This window comes from Scylla paramamosain, chromosome 16 (assembly GCF_035594125.1).
Source record: "Scylla paramamosain isolate STU-SP2022 chromosome 16, ASM3559412v1, whole genome shotgun sequence".
NCBI lineage: Eukaryota > Metazoa > Arthropoda > Malacostraca > Decapoda > Portunidae > Scylla > Scylla paramamosain.
In genome coordinates, this window is record NC_087166.1 from 487,501 (window position 1) to 510,000 (window position 22,500).

Here is a 22,500-nt window from a genome sequence, read left to right on the forward strand (position 1 = left end):
GAACTAAAGTTGTTCCTTGTCTCGAAGAAACTTGTCTCTTATTGAGGGAACATATGGCATTTTCGTAAATATCTTTCATTGTTCTTGGCTCGTGTCTTTTTTGCGAATTAAACGGAAGACGAAGGTGATGATCAGCGAACGAAGGAAAAGAAGCCAAGAACTGAATGTACGGGCGTGTGGGTGAAGATGGCGTGACAGGCGGGATCATGCATATTAAGTGAGACGTTATTTAAGGGAAGGGAAGGGAGGGGTCTGTTGACTACGAGTGCTTCCCAAACATCTTCTTGATGCATAATACCAAATGAAGGAAAAGGAAGGGATGGAAAGGGAGTGTTTGGTGATTGTGGTTCCCGTCTGATAACATTATAAGAATATAACAACAAGACCTTAATGGAAAGATGTGAAAAGCTAGTTGGCTGACACGTGACAGTTCTCATGTAATGTCTGCATATACGTAAACTTACTTCTCTCATCTATCATCCTTGTCAATAAGTTTATGTAATCTTCTCTTAAAGTTCCCTATTGATTGTGCGTTAACAATTAACCTGTAACTGAGTCTGTTCCAGTCACCTATCATCATCTCTGGGAAGCAATTCTCTCTTTTTATGTTTTTAATTAACTTACTGAAGCTTGAATCCATAATTTCTTGTCTTATGTATATTGTTATCACTGAGGTTATTTTGCCTACGCATCCTTTATTATACTTGCGTTCTTTATGCATCTTGAAGACCTCGACCATATCCCTCTCTCATTCTTCACCTCTCTAACAATTATATATCGTAGAATATATCAAGAGACTCGTAGACTGACTATTTACGAGGTTACTTAAGAAGGGAACTTATGTAGGAGTGCTGACCCATTGCTGTTCCCAAACATCTGCCCTGTCTTCCCTACTCGCCACCACATTTACACCTCTCCACTCTCCCGATTCCCATTCACCATCACACCTCCTCGGCCCCCTCTTCCACACCATGACGATACTCCCTCCACCTGTGCTGGCTACTCGCTGCACCTGGCCTCGTCGCAACACCTGCTCTACTTAATGAGCGTTGCTATTTAAATATTATAATTATAGACAAAAATGGAGCAGAGCTTGGAGGTATACTCGGTAGAACTGAACATAATTACGATAGTGATGATGATGGTGGTGATGGTGATGACTGTGTATGCTACCTGGTTGACTGTATACTCGCACCATATTTGTTTTTTCACACATGTGGACGTGTCATTTATTGGTGAGAGTGGATGATGTAAGACACACACACATACACACACACACACATACACACACACACACACCGCCGTCACTGCCTCACACCTCATGCTCTCCTGGCCTGCATATCGCCTCCAGTACGATACTTCGTGACTCGTAGCCTTATTTATTAATTTCTTGATCCTTATCGCTGGCCTGACCATCTCGCTTACTTTGCTCTCCTTCTTTCTTATTGATTTCTTCGTTCCTTCGTGCTATTCATCTTACTTTTTTTTTTTTTTGCGATGAGATTAATTTTGCTTTCATTTTCGCAGATTTCGTAACCGTGACTCGCCTTGCCGTGATCAAAATGTCACACACTTGCGTTGTTTATACACGAAGAAATAACTTACTTAATATTTCTCCAACATTTCGTCAGTAAAATGGGAGAAACAGCACGAAAGAAATCATTTAGGTCAGAAATAAGTCAAGTTTTTAATCTTTGGTATCATTTCGCGAGCATTTTGATACAAGGCTCATTCACAGAGTTCTCGCCATCATCCCAAAAACTACAGGAAGCAGTTAAAACTTGTGGATGACCTTCGCACAGTCACAGAAACTGACTGAGGGGATTTGCTGATTTAGAAAGATTTACGTTTTATTTCTCCTAGTGAGTGAAGGAAGTTATGATTCAAAAGATGACAAGCTCTTCTTTCTTAACTGACGGTCAGGCAGATGCGAGAGAAAACTCACCTCGTGTTCATCTTATTCCTGTTCGCTTTCTTATTTTTTTTTCTCTCTCTCTTTTCATTCTCTGTATTGTTAATGTTCTCGTTTCTTTTCATGTTGTATTCTTGTTGTTGTTAATGCGTTTTTTTTTCTTTTTTTTTTGTAATTTGTTGTTGTTGTTGTTATTGTTGTTGTTGTTGTTCCTGCTGCTGCTGTTGCTACTGGTGTTGCTTCTGTTGATGTTACTGATAATGATGACGGTGATGATGGCGACGTCGGTGATGGTGATGGTGATGATGATGCTGATGTTGTTGTTGTTGTTGTTGTTGTTGTTGTTGTTATTGTTTTCTATACATTTCACCATCATCATCATCATCATCATCATCATCATTATCTTCTCTTTTTTCTTCTCTTCTTTTTCTTCTTCCAATCTTTCCTTTATTTCCTTCATCAATTTCTTTCTTTCATTTGTGCCCAAATATAATAATAAAAAAAATAAAATAAAATAAAAAAAAAAAGATACAGATTCGGTTGCCTCGCTCGGTGACTCACTCCCGGAGCGGGATGAGAGATGTGGCTGACTTGTTATTACAGCGGAAGGAATGACGAGGCAGGGATGGGGTGGCACGGGGAGGGAGTGATAGGGAGTGTGGCGGGAACCGTGTCACCCACAGGGCAGGACGATGCATGTTACGTTACCTCCCCAAAAACTTATATGAAGGGAGGCAGAAGCAGAGACAGGAGGAATGTTAAAGGGGATGGTGGAAGTGCTTGGTCTGGGACGCGCGCCAAATTTAGCCAACCTCCAATGCTCGCGCCCAAGGAGGCTGCCTCTGGAAGACCCACACGACTTGCGGGTCACCTTGTAACAGTGATTCGTTAAAATTGTAATGCTTCAACTGACGGCACAAGGGACTGTCTCTTCACATAATATTTACTTGAAAGTACTAACATACGTATGCACCTTTTTCTGATAGATTTTTATTTTTTATGTAAGAGTGCCACTGGCCAAGAGCCCCCCCAAAAAAAGGCCCACTTATTTGATAAACAGATAATAAAAGGAAATGTGATTAGAAAAGGAGATGTATAGAGAAAAACGCATGGAAAACTTAGGCGAGAATCTTGGTAAATTTTTATAAAAGTGTATGATATGAAGTTGAGCTCCACAGTGACGTGGCGAACACACCGCGTTGCAGCAGCTAATAAGTACATGACACTCAGACCTCTATGAATGCCTCTCTGCGGCGACGCATTCATCTTGACACCTGCCAAGAGCTGATTACCTGGTGAGAGAGAGAGAGAGAGAGAGAGAGAGAGAGAGAGAGTGTTGGGCGAGGTAGAGTATTTAGCAAAGGTGAGAGAAGGAAAGAAGAGGGAGAAGAGGGGAAGGAGGAAAGAAAGAAATGAGACAAAATGATGAGTACTTTAGAAGAGAGAAAAGAGAAAGAGACAGAGAGAGATGCTAATTTGGACTCTTTTCGGGTATTTCAAGGGGGAAGTTATAAATGATAATAATAATAATAATAATAATAATAATAATAATAATAATAATAATAATGATCATTTATATGCCTTTAAATTTTATAAAAATGTTCCAACTCATTAACCATTGCTGTCAAAGGTGTCACAGGGGGTGGGGGGGCGGGGCGGGACAGGTGAAGTAGGCAGGGCGGTGTGGGACAGGGCGGGACGGGGCGGAGCGGGGCGTGGCGAGCCACAACATCGACCTGTCGCCAGCACGGTGGCCACACCTCCCACCTGTTGTAGGTCACGACGGTGATGTGGAGGGTGAAGTGTTCAGCGTCTGCCTCTCTCACAATACAGTGGGGTGTAGCCAGCTGGTGCAAGAGATCGCTTGTTGAAAATATCGCTTCAATAATTTTAATTGAAAAAGCTACCGATATTAATGCAAGTGTGTTTTGATTAGCAAAAAAAGAACAGCTGTGGAGAGGATTATATTAATTACAACACGAAAATAACTTTATGATGCAAGCGAGATAAGTACAGGCCATCGGTGAGATACTGGGGGATCAATACTTGTACGCCTCCGTGATGATGTGATCAGGCTGCGAGGGGAGGCTGTGCTCGTGGAGTCTGGAAGCTACACATTTTCTCTGTGAAGGACAAGCGGAAGCACGGTCCAATGATGCATAAAGGAATGTTTATAGACGAAAGAAAACGAGAGCGTTTAAGAACGTTTATCCTTTTTTATCTCCGTCAGGAATATCCTCTATAAACTCAACGTCGCTGCCTGGCATACAAAACCTCTCCTGTTTTATTATATGAGAAAGGTTGATAACGTGCTGACTTCACAAGGTAAGATTCACCCGTGCAGCGGTGGTGAGGTGTGGTGTGGGAGCGTCCAGGATGAAATGTGTTACATACACAGCATGGCAGGATGAAGTGCAGTACGGGGCGAGAAATTCCGTGACTGGTTATCAGCTGTCAGCTTGTCTCTCGCTCGCAGTTGCCTCATATTGAAGTGGAAGGGAAGGTGTTGGAGTGCGTGGAGGCTGGCAAGATAGGCTGCCGTGAGCTGCAGAGTGGAAATTACACCAACACATGAGGAATGTTAATTAATAACGTGTCAAGCATTCCGACTGGTGTAGATTGACAAGAGTTCTGACATAAATCAGGTAAAGGTCATTGAAACCCAGACTCTCGCTTCGGAAATATCGTGTGTGTGTGTGTGTGTGTGTGTGTGTGTGTCCACTGAAATTTCAAAGGTAAGAATGTGAATATTCAAGTGGTGTCATTTCAGGTATGGTTGAAAGTTATATAGCATATCGTTCTTCACTACCTCCCTGTCTGTTGGCCTCAGGAGAGAGTTGCCTCCGTGACGTGGTAGGATGCTGCATTATCCGCTACCTGCAGACACAGTTGTCGTTCGAGAAATGATGAGACAATTTCGTTCAATCCAATCCTACATGTCATGCGATTCTTGTGAGCTCTTTGTCCGCTACCACGGCGTGATAAAGAAATGAATTATAATCTCTCTCTCTCTCTCTCTCTCTCTCTCTCTCTCTCTCTCTCTCTCTCTCTCTCTCTCTCTCTCTCTCTCTCTCTCTCTCATTATATATTAGTAACACAGTCTGTCCTCCTTTCCTGCAGGAAGTAGCGGCTGCAGGAGGCTGGCAGCAAGATGACGGGGCTAAGACAGAGGCTGCTGACGGAGGCGTGGGGGGGCACCTGGCACCGCATGTGGCGCACAAAGAAGGTGGCATCGGGAGTCATGGAGACGCCTCTTAGCCGCTGTCTCTCCACCCTGGACATTACCCTGCTTGGTTAGTACTATCTTCCTTATCCACGTCTCTCTCTCTCTCTCTCTCTCTCTCTCTCTCTCTCTCTCTCTCTCTCTCTCTCTCTCTCTCTCTCTCTCTCTCTCTCTCTCTCTCTCGTATTCAGAAAATCTTTGGTTTCATATCACCACAACAATTTTCAAAGGCCACAAAGATGATTAGCCGGGTTCTCAAGACGGTTTCTCATTTTAATGATGTAAAAATCTTGTTAATCTGTGAGTTGAACCATAAAAACACCCTTGAAAATCAGTGTAGCTCCAACTAGAGGCTTGAAATAGTGGAGGTGCGGCGCAGAAATGTTTCAGAATGTGGTTCTCTCTCTCTCTCTCTCTCTCTCTCTCTCTCTCTCTCTCTCTCTCTCTCTCTCTCTCTCTCTCTCTCTCTCTCTCTCTCTCTCTCTCAGAAGAAGAAGAAGAAGAAAAAGAAAGAGTTTCGAGTGAGCCTCCTTATCTCATTTTCTTTCACTGGCGTGCAGGCATCGGGCACATGGTTGGGGCGGGAATCTACGTGCTGACGGGAACTGTGGCCAAGGATACAGCTGGTCCTGGCATCGTACTGTCCTTCCTATTGGCCGGGCTCGCCTCCTTCCTGTCAGCGCTGTGCTATGCTGAGTTTGGCGCACGGGTTCCGAAGGCGGGGTCAGCGTATGTGTACACCTATGTGACCGTGGGGGAGTTCTGGGCCTTCGTGATTGGCTGGAACATTATCCTGGAGCACATGATTGGTGGGTGTCCTGTGTTCTTACTTGGGTGTTAATATGCAGGATTTGAGTCAAGGTGTTCTGTTTTTACATGTGCTTTACCCAAATGAGTCTCAGTCATGGAAGTTCCTTATTCGCACAGTCACCGCGTCTGACATATTCGTATATTCTTCTACTAGGAAAGCTAACTTGCTGGATATGGTTTAAGCATTTATTATTATTATCATTATCATTGTTCATAATTTGTAATAGTGATTCGTTATTTTTCTGTCATTCCTTACGTGTGTGTGTGTGTGTGTGTGTGTGTGTGTGTGTGTGTGTGTTTGCAGGCGCGGCGTCGGTGGCACGGGCTTGGTCAGGCTACGTGGATTCTTTCTTCGATAAAGCGCTCAGCAACTTCACGATGTCAACCATTGGACAGATGCACGCGGGATATTTGGCATCCTACCCAGACTTCCTTGCGTTCTTCGTCACACTGGTGTACTGCAGCTTCCTCACCCTGGGCGTCAAGGGATCTGCGTACTTCAACTCCATCTTCACGCTCATCAACCTTTGCGTCATGACCTTCGTGATCGTAGTGGGCATGTACTTCGCTGACTTCTCTAATTGGACCAGTGGCGAAGGATTCTTGCCATTCGGATTCTCTGGGATCATCTCCGGGGCAGCCACTTGTTTCTACGCCTTTGTTGGTTTCGACAGCATTGCCACAGCGGGAGAGGAAGCCAAGGAACCCGCCAAATCCATCCCAAGGGCCACATTGGTGTCCATGAGTGTGGTAACTGCCGGCTACGTGCTAGTGGGCGCCACACTCACCCTCATGGTCCCGTATTACAGTCTCAACCCCGCTGCCGCCATACCTGACGCCTTTGCAGCTCATGGCGCCACGTGGGCCAAGTATGTGGTGAGCATCGGGGCGCTGTGCGGGATGACCACCACACTTTTCGGCTCTCTGTTCAGCCTGCCGCGGTGCGTGTATGCCATGGCGGTGGACGGCCTCATTTTCTCCTGGCTCGCCCGCGTCTCCGATAAAACCAAGGTGAGTCATCAAGGTCCATATTCAGAGATGCTTTGCTCTCTCTCATTTTAACTATTTTCAAAGGCCACATAAGTGATTAGCCAGGCTCTCAAGAGTGTTTCTCCTGTTAATAACGTAGTGATTTTGTCAATCTGTCATTAGAACCGTAAAAAAAAACACGTGTTACTTCAATTAAAGCCTTGTGGAAATAGTTGGTGTGTGGCGCAGAAGTGTTTAAGAATATGATTCTATTGTGTGCTTCGTCTTTCATCCATTGGACTCACCTCCCCCATGTGTCTATTCATCCATTCACACCTGCGTGTCCCTCCCTTGCCCCGTTGTGGTGCTATTCATCTCCCGTGTCCCCATTCAGGTGCCCATCATCACGCTGCTATTGTGTGGCTTCTTCTCGGCGCTCATTGCTCTCCTCTTCGACATCGAGAAGCTGGTGGAGTTTATGAGCATCGGTACCTTGATGGCATACACGATCGTCAGTGCCTCTGTCATTATACTACGTTATCAGCCGGCCTCAAGGTAGGGTCCCTCATCATCATCTCTCTCTCTCTCTCTCTCTCTCTCTCTCTCTCTCTCTCTCTCTCTCTCTCTCTCTCTCTCTCTCTAATCATTTACTGCCTTCTCTCTACCTCCTTCCATACATCTATCTTCCTTCAGTTGCTTGCTCTACGCCTTAACACTCTTCTTTGTCTCGCTTCACACTCTCCCTCTTTCCATCTCCCTAAGTAAACATATTTCTATAATATCATTCATGCATAACATGGCATAGAATAATTTGTAAAATGGATAAGAAAATAGGGTAATAATGTTCGTAATCACAAGTGTTTTTACCTGGTAATTACATCGAAATACACCTTTCGAATGAACATGTGTGTGTGTGTGTGTGTGTGTGTGTGTGTGTGTGTGTGTGTGTGTGTGTGTGTGTGTGTGCCGCTCTCCTTCGTAAAGGCTAGAGAGTAAATACACTCGTGCACTTCTGGTCATTAGTAAGCTAATCTTTCGTACTCACTTTCCACTGTGCCGTCTTCCTGCAGTCGTAAGTCCATTGATCTGCTGAAAATCTGTCAGTTGTGGGGTGTTGTTAAGGAGACCGTCAGCGGATCAGAGGACCGAAGATTAGTGGGGTATTGTAGGGTGACTGTTAGCAGATCAGAGGACCGAAGATCAGTTGTGGGGTGTTGTAAGGAGATTGCCAGCAGATCAAAGGCCTCACGACTAAGAGAAAACACAAAACACCGAAAATGCGAAAGGGTCATACGTTTTCTCCCTGGCACTGAGCGCACGTCTCCTCTAGGTGCAACATCAAGAGTCCCTCGCACACCCAGATCGCCACACCAACGCCCGTGGGTCCACCCTCGCCCACCACACCAATGGAGGATACTATGAAGGTACGAACCTGGAATTGTTGCTACCAGTACCTTTAAAGCAGTTACTCCATCCCTGCTGCTGGCACACATAGCCTTTTATTTATTTATTTTCTTTTTTTTTCCTCAACTTTGCCGCCCGCTATCCTTTCCCTCCGCCCCCGTCTCATTTCCCTTAACTAATGGTAACGCTGTTGGAAATAAAACCTCTTTCTCTCTCTCTCTCTCTCTCTCTCTCTCTCTCTCTCTCTCTCTCTCTCTCTCTCTCTCTCTCTCTCTTGCCATGCTGAAAATCTATCCTCCCGTCTTTCTTTCCTGCGTTTCAGTAATCCTTCGCTTATTCAGTATTCCTCAGATACGTGCTCTCTTCTGGGTTCGTGCTCTTCCCTCGTCCTCGGTGATCCACCCGTGAGTACATACGTATTATCACGGGAATTTGGAAGCTCACTGATGAACAAGCGAGTGCAATTGACAGTTTGGGCCTCGTGTGTTCTTCCTCCTGTCGTGCTACCGAGCGTGTACATGTGATGGTGTTGATTCTGAATGTTGCGTAAGATGAGAGAGAGAGAGAGAGAGAGAGAGAGAGAGAGAGAGAGAGAGAGAGAGAGAGAGAGAGAGAGAGAGAGAGAGAGAGAGAAGAGAGAGAGAATTTATGTATATCCGCTAACAGAAATTACAAATAATAACAGTGAATAATAATGAGAAAGAAATGTGGGCCTTTTCGAAGCCGAAACTTTTCAGGCACAACTTAAATTTAGTACAAAAAAAAAAAAAAAATAGTATTTATCAAGTATAGAGAGAGAGAGAGAGAGAGAGAGAGAGAGAGAGAGAGAGAGAGAGAGAGAGAGAGAGAGAGAGAGAGAGAGGGAGGTTTCTTTGAGTATCGCTTGGCTTCGTGCTTGTGTAAAATACGTAATGCGCGAGTGTTTTCTTTTTCTCAAACTTACAACAAGATGTTTACGGTGGTAGTCATCGTCGCTCGAGTTTGCTTTTCTGGAGTTGACCTACAAGAGTACCTTGCATTCTACTGCCGGAGTTCCTGGTGCTATTTATTTATTTTATTTTTTTCTATCGCTTGGATCCTGCTGCCACGCGTGGAAAGGCGTATCAATTATCTTTAGTAGTTCGTGGTGAAGAGTGAAGATTCCTCGGTGTTGATTTCCATTTGCACTAATCATCTCAAATTCTCTCCTGCACAGGGCGAAGGTGGAGAGCTGCGTTCGACGTTCCGGTGGCTCCTGCCAGTATTAGGACAGCGGGAGGCGGGCTTGGTAGTGGCGTGGACTGTGGTGGTATTCACGATGATCAGTGCCGCCCTCTGCTCCCTCCTTCAGTTTGGCAGTGACTTCCTGGCTCTGCCCTACCCTGCCGTGTGGGCTGTCATCCTCACCGTTGTTCTCGTCATCGCCCTTATATTCAGTGAGTGAGATCACTTATTTTCGGATTATGCAAATACTAACTTTTTGTCATATCATAATCATCTTTTCTTCCTCATCTTCTCTGCAGTTATGTCCTATCAGATCCTTTCATGAAGGTTTCGTTCATGTTATGTAATATAATGTCAAAGACGGCAAGATTTACAAACCTTCTAGTAGGTTAGCAGGTGCAGATGTTCTTTGATAAGGAGGGAGAGTTGGAAGAAGGGAGTGGCAGAGTCAAAACGATGGAGTCAAACAGTGGTTCTTGAAGAATTACTCGTGCCTGCAGAAGATGAGTACTGCATAGGAATAAAACCAAGATCCGCGCAGTCTTTCTCTATGTGTGGGCTACTTCGTGTCACCTGAAGGAGACGCAGAGTGCTCATCACCTGCGAGCATAACACCAGGTGCCGGTATATTTATAGTGCCGTGTCTCAATAAGTGTTTTTTTTTTTTCTTCCTCTTCTTTTCGAGCGTATTTTCTTTGCATGGGCCAGCACGTTCGGTCTCATTTTCATTTTCCGTGTGTGGCGTCTACTTTTTTTAGTCAGGAACCCATTTTTTTTTTTCTTGTTACGAAGAATGAAGACGGAAGAAAAGAAGAAAGGATGTTCACTTCATTAGAATGTACAGTGTGTCATAATCATAGAAATTACAACCTTTTGATTCTCAAGCATTTCTGTGGGACTGTAACAGAACTGATGGTTGGCTGTTGCAAATCAGGGGTGATGAAAGAGTAGGGTTATATTATGACCTCCACTGTTGCAGGTGTCGTGGTAATAACAGCTCATCACCAAAACGAATTGGTACTCTCGTTCAGAGTGCCGCTGGTGCCTCTGTTACCACTCACCTCTATCTTCTTCAATGTGGGCCTTATGATGCATCTCAACCCCATGACGTGGCTGCGCTTCATCGTCTGGATGGTTCTGGGTAAGAAGTGTTATTTTTACTTTACTTCCTTTTTTTTTTTGCATAAAGAGGAACTTTCAAGAACAAATAATGATATTATGCTGATATACATTTTAAAAAGGGGGCAGCTACGGCACTGCATTCATTGCAGGAATAAAAATACAGGGCATGATACATGGTTTCCCTTTCGTTCCTTTTGCGAAGGGTAGGGAAAACTGTGACAGTATTCTTCCAACCCGCCCGCGGGATGTGTCACCAATGAACAAATATAATTGTCACATATGAAGTAATTAACTGATAATTACTGGTAATTATACTTGGAATTTTGGAAGATAGTTTCGTTATTATAAGTGGTCACGTTCTACGAAATTCTCTCTCTCTCTCTCTCTCTCTCTACAGGATTGCTCCTATACTTTGCGTATGGCCAGCACCACTCCCGGGAAGGAGAGCCTGTGAGCAGCTACTCCACATTGCTGAGCGAACCCGCTCCAGCTGGCAACACTGTGTTCGGATCAGTGCAACATACGCTGTCTCACGTCACGGCAAAGATCGCCTCTGCTGCTTCAGAAGACAAGAAACCCATAGTGGAGCAGGATGAAGCAGGCAACGACGATCTGTGAGAAGTGCCGACTTGTCCCTCCATGGCCGTCAGCTAGTGATGATGGACGCGCCATGAAAGGTGAGGAGGTAGTTAAGTGTGGTTGATGGTTAAAGTTCCGGTCTTCTTTTTCCAAGTGATGGCTCGAGTGTCAGGAATATAGGGTGTGAAGTATTAAGTAAGAAGAGAATCAGACATGAGAATGCTGCAAGTGATGGACAGCACTCACTACCCGTAGGTGCAAGTTGAAACCAGCAAAAGAATCAGTTTTTGATGAAATAGGGCAGTGCGCTACTCATCAGGCGCTCACAGATGTGATAGTCCTTTCTTTAAAAACGAGAAGGTACGCTCTTCGCCTCGGGAAATACAATTTACAGCGTGGCGTTGCGGTCAAGGGGCGTGATATGCTTCAGGATTAATGTAACGACGAAAATGGAGGAAAGAAAATGTAAGAACAAAATATGACCTATCAAAACGTGTTTGTTACATGTGGGCTACTCAAACACCATAGGTGAGATAACAATGTTGAAGTTTTTAAACGTTTCTCTGGAAGAATGATTGTATTTCCAGAGGCGTGCAATAGCAATGGATGGACTCTCCAACTGTGAAGAATATTTCAAAACTTCGTTCTGTAACCACCCTCCCCTTGATAGTGACGCACACTTTTCAAGCAGTAACGCGCAGGCGAGGCTAAAAGTCATGTGTCAATAGAAATATCTTGTTTTGTGGTATGTTGCCACAGCAGTTCATCATATGGAAAACATTCACTGCAACTCTTGCAATGACATTCATTGTTTGAAGCTGATACTTTCAGCTGTACGTAGTATTGTTTCCACATTTTTTTTTTTTCTAATACAAGTTCAAAAGCACACTTGGCATATATGCAAATCAAGGTACCGGTTAACAGATATAAGTGTGTATTATATTCAATAAAATATTAACATTATGAGTACATAGGAGTAAAGTTCCTTTCTTGCAACAAAAAAAATCATGAAATAATCCCTATCTTTGCTAACTCATTCTATAATTTGCTGCTCTATAGAGTTAAATATTATATCTTAATGTGGAAAATTGTCTTATTATTCAAAGGCTAGGTATAAAAGAGGGGAGGACATTGGTGCTACTGCCTAAAATAAATATGGGCTTTCCAAAATATATCAGTTTAACTTGATGGAGTGATGTTACATTAGAATATGGAGAAGGAGGGCATTTTGCTAACTTGACAGTAGGAATAGGTGAGGTTCATCTGTGAAATTTTATTCCTACAAATACATCAAGACTGCCAGCTGCAAACTATTTGTATCTCAGATGTCACTATTTTCATCTGAAAATGTACTGTATTTTATATGATTAAGTTCCTTAAAAATATCTGTTTCTGCACCTACTATAATAAGAGATACCAGCATTGTGGTGTTGGCTGGCATTGTGGTGTCATGACATTGCTGGTAAATGTGCTGTTGTCACTCTTTTTAAGAATAACTATTTTACAAAGGCTATGCATAATTTCAAGGAAGAGACTACTTTGGACTTGACTGATATTGTGTCTTATATTCAAGCTCTCCTCAAATAAGTATGTGTAGCTATGTACTATGTTGATTTCTGTTGCCTGGGAAGGTATGTAAGTCCTAATCAAAATTCACACTCAATGGTGTTGATTAGTGTTTATGTATTGGGCATGGGGTGGTGGCCTTGAGTCTTAAACACCAAGAATTATTAAATTACTTGAACTTTGAAAGTTGTTTTGTGTTATTGAACAATTTGGTGTAGACATTTTTCAAGTAAGTTTGGATTATGCATTTTGAATAAGTATTGTATATTCTTATAACACTGAGGTACATAAAGATGGTCATTTTATGATATTGATTTTGGCTTATGTGCATGGGATGCATTTTTTGAGACATGCATTTCAGGAAAAGCCAATTATACTGTTATTCACATATAACAGATCAAGTACTGTTAGTGTGACTGGAAACAAGCTTTATTTCTTGGAGAACAAATTGGTTTTTGTGTGCAACTTAATCCATGTTTTTAAGGTAACAAATTATTTAAGAGAAAAGTATGGGTTAAGGTTTTGAGGGTTGGTAGCTTCCTGATGTATAATATTTCTGACATAACTTCTTGTGTAACCTATATGTTTCTTCAACAATATATAATCATGTGTATATCCTGATGGAAACAGATAACAAACTGTGAATCAGTGGATGGCAGCATATAAGTGTTAGTACTTAAACAATTAGAAGGTGAAGAAGCTGTGTATGCCTGCACCAACAGGGGTTCCTTTCCATAACCATTCTCCCATGGATTATATTTTTTGATGTCAGTTCTTATGCCCCATAATTGCTGATAGACCTTAGTACCACACTGAGAATGGCTGGTTGTGTAAACCCATCAAAGGAATGTAGTAAGGATCATTTACAAAGAGCTTTACAAATAATCTGTAACACTTGGGTTAAAGAGCAGCTTGAAACAGTCCCTCACTGAGTCAGTCAAACTCATTACACTTGTCAAATGTATCAAATAAATTCACAAATTATTCTGATTTTGACTTAAACAAAAAAGAAGCAGTCAGGACTGAAAGGACAGTTGTCATGACATTATCATACTGTGATCCCACTTGGATTATGTCCTTCAAAACTTTATTTTCCCTCCACTCAATTAAAATATAAGCACCACACATAATTGGTCAACTAACAGATAGGTACAACATAACTGTGACTGTATCAGCCAGAACTCGTAATTTTATAAAATAATTTTCATAAAAGACCCTCCTATTTGTGATTTATCTAGTTTGGTGACAGGCAGCTCATGGTTCACCTCAGGGTTAAGGAGAGAGGATGAGCCATCCCAGTATGTAAATATCAGGCATTGACATCCATCTACTTGTCCATTCTTTTCATTTATGCCTTAATAATAGGTGAAATCATCATCATTCATCATCATCATAGCTGGGTTGGTTTTACAAAGTCATAACTTATTCTTCAGGAGAGGTTGGTCCATATATAATGATCATGCAGTGCAAACCTTTATTTTGTGTACAGTCTTATAGTGGTAATTAATCATGAGCCCCTTTTGTTGGCTGAAGAAGTGAGGGTCTGATATTCATTAATGTAGTCACATAAAATATTTTCTTGCTGATGTAAGATTGAATGCAACTCTAAGGGTCTAGATTTATAAACCTGATTTGCAGTGTAAGTCTTAAACATAATGGCAAAACTGTCATAAATTCATTGTTGTATAAGACATTTTATTCTCATTTTAGGAACAATTTCAGATGGTATGGAAGCATCTGAGTATATTTCCAGGGATGGAATGGTGTCACATAGATCTTAAATTTTGAATAGTTCTGCCAAGATCTACAAGACTACCAACATAAATGAGTTAATTGCATCAAGGGTCTTTAAAGAAAACTGAATATTGCTAGAACACTATATATATTTAGTAGTAAAGAAAAGGGCTGAGTGATGCATGTAATCCCACACTGGCTCTGTAACTTGTCTGAATTAGAAAGGTGCAAGGTTGCCTGTTGTGAGATTGTTCATACTCTTTTGTGGGACTTGCAGTTTGGTGGGAAATTAATGCACTCAAGTTGTTACCTCTAGGAGCCTTTATAGACCATCATTCAGGGGTTTTGTAAGGATGCATACACACTGTAAAGAGGTTGATGGACTACCAGACAGTTTTACTGTTTCATGTTGCTATATATTGTACATAAGAGTTTATTTATATGTGTAATGATCTTATAGAGATAAATACTTATTTGTATATATTAACAGAATTATGTGCAGAAAGAAAATAAAATTAATCTGTGTAACTTTTCCTTATCTCTTAAATTATAGTACCTCAGAAATAATGTTTACTCACTTTTGATTACTTCTGAAAGCTGTTCTGGACAGGTTCAAGAGACAGGAGTTGTGGGTACAGAAGTGAAAGAAGAAGAAAGAAAAGTGAGATGAACCACCAACTTATGGTTGAAAAAAAAATTCTCTCTCTCTCTCTCTCTCTCTCTCTCTCTCTCTCTCTCTCTCTCTCTCTCTCTCTCTCTCTCTCTCTCTCTCTCTCTCTCTCTCTCTCTCTCTCTCTCTCTCTCTCTCTCTCTCTCTCTCTCTCTCTCTCTCTCTCTCTCTCTCTCTCTCTCTCTATATATATATATATATATATATATATATATATATATATATATATATATATATATGAATGTTTACTAAGAAAGAGTGGTGGAAATAATATAAATAGTGGAATAGTATATCTAATGTTGATACTAAATATTTATGGATTTTGGAATTTTTATTTTATAATCTTAGAGGATTATCCATATATAACTGTATATATATAATAAAATTCTTGTTAACAGTTGAAAATACAAAGTAATAAACATGTATTTGGACATCTCCAGTGCTGCCAAAAATAGCTTGAATGAATAGTAGTACTGTACAAGAAAACAAAGGTTTAATGTGGGTGTAAAGTATGTATACTTGGTTCAGGCTTCAAATCCTTGGAGTGAAGACAATTTTGCCTTGTCTCTTTTCATGATTTAGCCTGATGATTTAGATCTAATCATCTTGTACAGAATAAGTATGGGACATAAGCTACTGAGCTGTGACTCACAACCCTGCCAGGAACCTTGCCAATGCACTCTAATAAAGCTCTGAATCATATGGCTTATGCCTCAAACTGAATGGTGATAAAATAAATATGTGCTTGGTTTAGAGATAACCAATTTAATTGAGAGAGATATAGCATTGTTGCTCACTGATGATTAGGGGTGTAAATTTGTATTTCATGTTGCACACTTGTTTATTCAGTATGACATTATTTAAGTTTTAAGGAGTGCACACACACACACACACACACACACACACACACACACACACACACACACACACACACACACACACACACACACACACACACACACACACACACACACACACACACACTTGAAGAGACTTGAAAGACTTGAAGAGATGGGATTACCAACACTACAAGAGAGAAGAGAAAGAAGAGACCTTATAACAATGAACAAATTAGCAAATGATATAGAAAGAACAGACAGAAATGACTTGGTACCACGGATGGAGGAGGAAGAGAGACAGACGAGGGGGTATGGGAAGAAAATAAAGAAGGATGGATGTTCAAGCGACATCAAGAAATACAGCTTCCCGTATAGAACTATTGAAATCTGGAATAATTTGAAGGGAGATGTGGTTGGTGGTGGCAAACAGAGTACACATGTTTAAAGAGAAACTGGATAAATATGGTTATGGAGACAGGACAAAATGAGCTTTGGCTTGTGCCCTGTACAATGCAACTAGGTAAATACAACTAGGTAAATACACACACACACACACACACACACACACACACACACACACACACACACACACACACACACACACACACACACACACACACACACACACACACACACACACACACACACACACACACACACACACACATTTTTAGTGTATGTGAAGTTTTGTCATTAAAATGCCAAACTTTTTTTTTCTTTTTTCTTTTTTTTTCCTAACACCAAGAGGCTGAATACTTAAACAAGAAGGGAATGTATGGATAATTAAAGGTGGAGGCTCTTTTGTCACAGCCCTTTGAGAGAGTGAGGCTTGACTATATGAATTAAATTACTCCAGATCATGAAGTCCATATTATCTTCATTAAAATACTCATGATAAATGTTTGGGATGTATTTAGAACATTCACAGCCTACATGGCAACTGTATGCTATGCTTCTTATTGCACATTGTCACTGAAAGTGTTTTAGTAAACAGGATTTAGGAGTGATTTAAATATGATAATTTTACAGAATGCATTGATCACAATTACAGAAAGAAAGCTGGTGATTATATAACTTTTTTGGTAAATTACTGCTAAACCATTTAATCTTGGGACTGTTTTGTGCTCTTAGTCAGCTAGACATCTACCTAACTAGAACCCACAGCTATTATCATGACCACTTCATGAGAATACCCAAGAAAGAAAAGTTGTGTGTTAGCACCATAATTAGCAATAGGGAATGACTCCATACCATCTTTGATGTTAGTGTTGTCCAAAAGAAAACTTTTAATACAAGCAGCGTCCAGGTTCAAAATAAAGAATTACAGGATGACTGGGGCAGCATAGTGGATGGGAGAGCGGCAAAGTGGGCAGGTGGTGAGTGAAGCAGAGCAGGTGACACAGGTGCTGAGGTGAGCACATGGCATGAAAACAGCTGCCACAGGGCGGTCCAGACATACGCGGCACACCAGCACCTCCTTTGTCTCCTGCAAGCATTGTGGAGCTACAGCTGTGCATCAAGAATACCTGTTTCATTATAGACCCCTCTGAAGAGGGTTTTTCTGTTTTTGTATAACTTACATAACTGTGACAAACATGATGTGATAACTGTAATAGGAAAAGTGGAGAGAGAGAGAGAGAGAGAGAGAGAGAGAGAGAGAGAGAGAGAGAGAGAGAGAGAGAGAGAGAGAGAGAGATTGTAATGGCAACAGTTAGTGTTGACTAAACTCCACACAAACCTTGTTAGTCATTATGGTCTCATTATTAAACTTCCTTATGTTGAATGTCAAGGTTCAATTTCCCTGTTGCTACTCTTTAGATAAATTTATGTTTCAAAACACAAGTATAATTATTACAGTGTGGAACAGGAAGAGACCGATGAACTCTACTTTAGTTGTTACAATATCATTATGGCCTGACTGGTAAGATGTGTGTGTTATGTATCTTATTAAGGATTTCATTCTACCTTTGCTACCACTTTATTGCTTTTAAGATAAATTTATCTAAAGATTAACCATAAGATCATGAAAGGGAGTAGCTGAGCAACAAATTCCTGATAGGATGCTTACCAGGCACTGAATACTCAGACCTGACTTTACAAGTACTACAATGCACTGATTTATGCTTTACCTGCAGTCGTTTCTCCAACCGTCTCTTTTCCCCTTCTAGCTCCATCACTCCATTCTCCAGTGTATCTGTCAGCAGGAAGACAGCATTGTTCAGTCTCAAAAGAATTTTCACAATGCAGGCTAGATTAATGTACTAATTGCTATTTTCCAAATGCATTGGTAATCATATAAGTACTACTTTACAACTAGTGCAGAAATTAATGCTGCTTATGCTTACTCTGCATTGTCATAAGTCTTTATTTTTCCATGAACATATTCTTTGACAACAGAGGAGAAAGTGTCCTAATGTCTGCTTTTTTTTCCTTTTCTTGAACAGTGGAGGATAAATAGGTTTTGTCTTGAAGCTGCTGCACTGACTTACCCGGGCTGTTTTCTTGCCTGGCTGATGACAACATTGCCCCTTCCCGCTCCATTGAGTCTCTGTATAGATAATGGATCAAAGTTAAGGAACAGTTTTGACACATTATGACAACTGTATTATCAAATGGGCAGACATGTACAGTAGTGATGTGAAATATTGTCAAGTACTGCATGGTATGTCAGCATAGATTTGAAGATGAATATAGGTGGAAATATGACAAAATATTTTAATTAATTAGCACACCTAAGCATGTTGAGTCTACCTTGATCCCACAAACTGTAGAGAACAGTGCTTAATAATGGAACATCCTCAACATAACAGGAAGAAGATCAGAAAGGGATAAATTAAGGTTGACTATAGGTCCTATTTTATTTGGCCTTAGCATGACACAAAACTAAAATTATTCTCAGATGCTGTGTAAGTATTTTAAAGAGCATAAGTTGTTTCAGAACCTTAGTAGAGGATATCTTATTTTCAACTTGATGTTAAAGATACATGATGATGATGATGATGATGATGGTGATGATGATAGTGGTGGTAATAATGATGATGATGGGGTGACTGATGATGATGGCTAAAATAATGGTGATAATGAAAATGTGAATGATGATGATGATGATGATAGTGGGGATAATAATGATGATGATGATGATGGCTAAAATAATGGTGATAATGATAGTGTGGATGATAACGATGATAATGATGATGATATGACTGAGGAGAAGGATGAAAATTATTATTATTATTATTATTATTATTATTATTATTATTATTATTATGATGATGATAATGATGTCAATAATAATAATAACTATAATAATAATAATAATAATAATGATAATAATAATAATAATAATAATAATAACACATGATCCTTTCCAGGGAGGATCGACACATCATTAACATAATTTTATTCACCATTTCTGTGTCAGTATGATGGACTTTCATGTAATCAGTGCCAGCCAGCCCTACCCTGGAGCTAGGAGGACCTACCTGATGGTCGGGATGAAGTGAGAAGTGATCACCAGTCAGTGGCGTGAAGACTGGCAGTGTGAGGGGGCAGGCTAGTCACATATGTGCCTACCTTCATATCTCCCACCTTAGCTCGTTCACCTGTCATTATAATAATTATATAGGTTATGTATAGGTTGAAGCATCGCCATTATTAATTTCTTATTTAACTATCTAGGATTCATTTATATTTCTTAAATGTGTGTTTGTAAAATCTTGCATGGAAACGCTTCAGAACACATTATCTTATCTTTATTTGCCGTTGTGACAGAGATAAGGCTCCGTCATGCTTCGTTCATGCTCTTATTGCCCCTTTTTTGAGGTGCTAATAAAATGCAGTGAGTAATGCTATAATTTGACTCGGAAGTTCTAGGGTTCAAAAAATTATGTATCATCAACAAAGTTACTCGAAATTTAAAAAGTGCGCCAAACCTTCGTTGCCTAGCGAGGCAGACTCTCTCTCTCTCTCTCTCTCTCTCTCTCTCTCTCTCTCTCTCTCTCTCTCTCAAGTTTATAGATTCGTAAATTTCCTTCCTTTGTATTTATTAAATCACAAAGTAAGTATGGAAAGTAAGCAAGAACCAGATATTGAATTATCAATAATACCACTTTCAATTATGTACGAATGGTCTCTGCGGGAACGCCCTTGACTCAACAACAAACGACCAGAAGGAAGTAACTGCCAAAATGTCCATCCTTCGGGTGTCTCTGCTCCTGGTGGTGTTGCAGAACCTGGTAGCGAGAAGTGAGTATTTAGCGCAGTCAGTAAGGCAGGGGAACAGTGCAATGGGCAAGTTGTGTGAATTCCGCCACGCCTTTCCTGGTGTGGATGCTGACGCAGGTAACGCCACACCTGTTGTAGTGTGGGGTGTGGGGTATTTTTGCTCCTTGGTCGTTTACCACTCCGGACATTCCCTGTACTCACTTATTCTTCTGGTCATTTTCTGGGATAATATTGAATTGTCATGAGTGTTTTAACCGGAGGGCTTGGTTACGTGAAGTTTAAATTCATTGTGTCGATCTCACCTGATGGGCTTCCTGGGGCCCTAACAGGAGTAAGGGCCTTAGCAAGCTGCACTGTTGATGCACCAGCCCTTACAAAACACAAGCACTCACAAAATCAAACCGACTATACAAGAAGGGCCAAAAAGTGCATCATAAGCACAAATAAAGAGGAATCCAGGTAAATAATATTAGTCACAATATTCATGTATTAAATTCCCAAGATGGGACGTTAAAATAGGTTTAAATGATTCAAAACTGGGACTTGAAACCACAGACTCTGGGAGGGAATACCAGAGACCAATATTGTGTACAGTAAAGGAGTGCTTTCTAATGTCTAAGCTGGAGTGAACATGGGCCAGCTTGTGCTGATGGCCCTGGGTAGTGTTGAGAGCAGGATGGTAGAGGAAGTCAACAAAACTGACAGGATTTACTATGAATACACCATGAATATTCACTACTTGAAAAACTTGAATAAAGCATCATGTTTTCCTGATAAATAAACAGTCAGTGTATAGAAATTTGTAGGCTAAGGTTATTTCCACAATTCCACTATTTTTTCCCCTCTGGATATTTACCCGACTCCTTATTCTTATTTTCTTTCCCCTCCAGAGATTTCCCTCGCTCACTTATTCTTCTGGACATTTTTTTTTTTCTTTTCTCTGCTGTGGGTGTATTTACATGGTTGTGAAATACAGAAAAGAGCTTGTTTCTGTGAAGACCGTTTGAATATTCAATTGTACTTCTGCTTTTTTTTTTTTTTTAATGTAGGAAGGACACTGGCCAAGGGCAACAAATATCTAATAAAAAAAAATGCCCACTGAAATGCCAGTGCCATAAAAGGGTCAAAGCAGTGGTCAAAAATTGATGGATAAGTGTCTTGAAACCTCCCTCTTGAAGGAATTCAAGTCATAGGAAGGTGGAAATACAGAAGCAGGCAGGGAGTTCCAGAGTTTACCAGAGAAAGGGATGAATGATTGAGAATAATGGTTAACTCTTGTGTTAGAGAGGTGGACAGAATAGGAGTGAGAGAAAGAAGAAAGTCTTGTGCAGCGAGGCTGCGGAAGGAGGGGAGGCATGCAGTTAGCAAGATCAGAAGAGCAGTTAGCATGAAAATAGCGGTAGAAGACAGCTAGATATGCAACATTGCGGCGGTGAGAGAGAGGCTGAAGACAGTCAGTTAGAGGAGAGGAGTTGATGAGATGAAAAGCTTTTGATTCCACCCTGTCTAGAAGAGCAGTATGAGTGGAACCCCCCCCAGACATGTGAAGCATACTCCATACATGGACGGATAAGGCCCTTGTACAGAGTTAAAAGCTGGGGGAGTGAGAAAAACTGGCGGAGACATCTCAGAACGCCTAACTTCATAGAAGCTGTTTTAGCTAGAGATGAGATGTGAAGTTTCCAATTCAGATTATAAGTAAAGGACAGACCGAGGATGTTCAGTGTAGAAGAGGGGGACAGTTGAGTGTCATTGAAGAAGAGGGGATAGTTGTCTGGAAGGTTGTGTTGAGTTGATAGATGGAGGAATTGAGTTTTTGAGGCATTGAACAATACCAAGTTTGCTCTGCCCCAATCAGAAATTTTAGAAAGATCAGAAGTCAAGCATTCTGTGGCTTTCCTGTGTGATATGTTTACCTCCTGAAGGGTTGGACGTCTATGAAAAGATGTGGAAAAGTGCAAGTTTGCACTGAAGCACACATTTTTCTTTATGTATCAACACACACACGCTAAAAGTGTTCACAAAAACAACACTCCCACCAGGGCAAGCCTAAAACTAAAAGCTAAAAGTTGAAAACAGAAAAAACTGAGGTCACTATCACTAAGGGGCGGGGAAAGCCAACAAGCTGGCCGAGGCTGCTCGAGAGCGCCTAAGGTCACACGTCCTGCCCGTGTGAGGTCAAGATGGTGTGTGCGTGTGTGCATGCGCGCTTTATGGGAAAAGAAATATGCTTGTGTTTTCCCAT

General features: G+C 41.1%; 3 protein-coding genes across 6 annotated transcripts in view; 2 read left to right on the forward strand and 1 right to left on the reverse strand.

Annotated features, from left to right (window-relative positions):
• LOC135107860 (cationic amino acid transporter 4-like) overlaps window positions 1–16,176 on the forward strand; it is a 25,633-nt gene extending 9,457 nt beyond the window's left edge. For 2 of the 4 annotated variants that reach the window (XM_064018167.1, XM_064018165.1), the window contains exons 2-10: window positions 5,033–5,205; window positions 5,696–5,944; window positions 6,250–6,956; window positions 7,309–7,469; window positions 8,245–8,338; window positions 8,660–8,722; window positions 9,514–9,733; window positions 10,501–10,662; window positions 11,041–16,176. In XM_064018167.1, the coding sequence (XP_063874237.1) occupies window positions 5,064–5,205; window positions 5,696–5,944; window positions 6,250–6,956; window positions 7,309–7,469; window positions 8,245–8,338; window positions 8,660–8,722; window positions 9,514–9,733; window positions 10,501–10,662; window positions 11,041–11,261 (2,019 nt within the window). In that variant the 5' untranslated portion in view covers window positions 5,033–5,063 and the 3' untranslated portion in view covers window positions 11,262–16,176. Of the gene's footprint in view, window positions 1–4,363; window positions 4,558–5,032; window positions 5,206–5,695; window positions 5,945–6,249; window positions 6,957–7,308; window positions 7,470–8,244; window positions 8,339–8,659; window positions 8,723–9,513; window positions 9,734–10,500; window positions 10,663–11,040 lie in introns of those variants that run through there. The other 2 variants (XM_064018166.1, XM_064018168.1) reach the window with 2 other exon arrangements.
• LOC135107864 (baculoviral IAP repeat-containing protein 8-like) lies at window positions 16,070–19,608 on the reverse strand. Its single transcript, XM_064018171.1, has 4 exons — window positions 19,514–19,608; window positions 18,521–18,579; window positions 18,161–18,225; window positions 16,070–17,517 (listed from the first exon to the last, which is right to left on the reverse strand). Exons 2-4 carry the CDS (start codon window positions 18,570–18,572, stop codon window positions 17,353–17,355), a joined length of 282 nt encoding a protein of 93 aa, XP_063874241.1. The 5' UTR covers window positions 18,573–18,579; window positions 19,514–19,608; the 3' UTR covers window positions 16,070–17,352.
• Window positions 19,609–20,121: 513 nt separating this feature from the next.
• Window positions 20,122–22,500, forward strand: part of LOC135107861 (uncharacterized) — a 10,385-nt gene continuing 8,006 nt past the window's right edge. Inside the window, exon 1 of the mRNA XM_064018169.1 lies at window positions 20,122–20,276. Coding sequence (XP_063874239.1) covers window positions 20,219–20,276 — 58 coding nt within the window. The 5' untranslated portion in view covers window positions 20,122–20,218. The remainder of the gene's footprint in view (window positions 20,277–22,500) is intronic.

What these genes read in the sequence shown, in the direction of transcription:
- LOC135107864 (XM_064018171.1), bottom strand. Translation starts at nt 18,572, where the DNA reads ATGGAGCGGGAAGGGGCAATGTTGTCATCAGCCAGGCAAGAAAACAGC. An exon ending in CAGGCAAGAAAACAGCCCGG is followed by an intron (nt 18,226 to 18,520) that starts GTAAGTCAGTGC and finishes TCCTGCTGACAG; the next exon opens with ATACACTGGAGAATGGAGTG. An exon ending in GGTTGGAGAAACGACTGCAG is followed by an intron (nt 17,518 to 18,160) that starts GTAAAGCATAAA and finishes CAATGCTTGCAG; the next exon opens with GAGACAAAGGAGGTGCTGGT.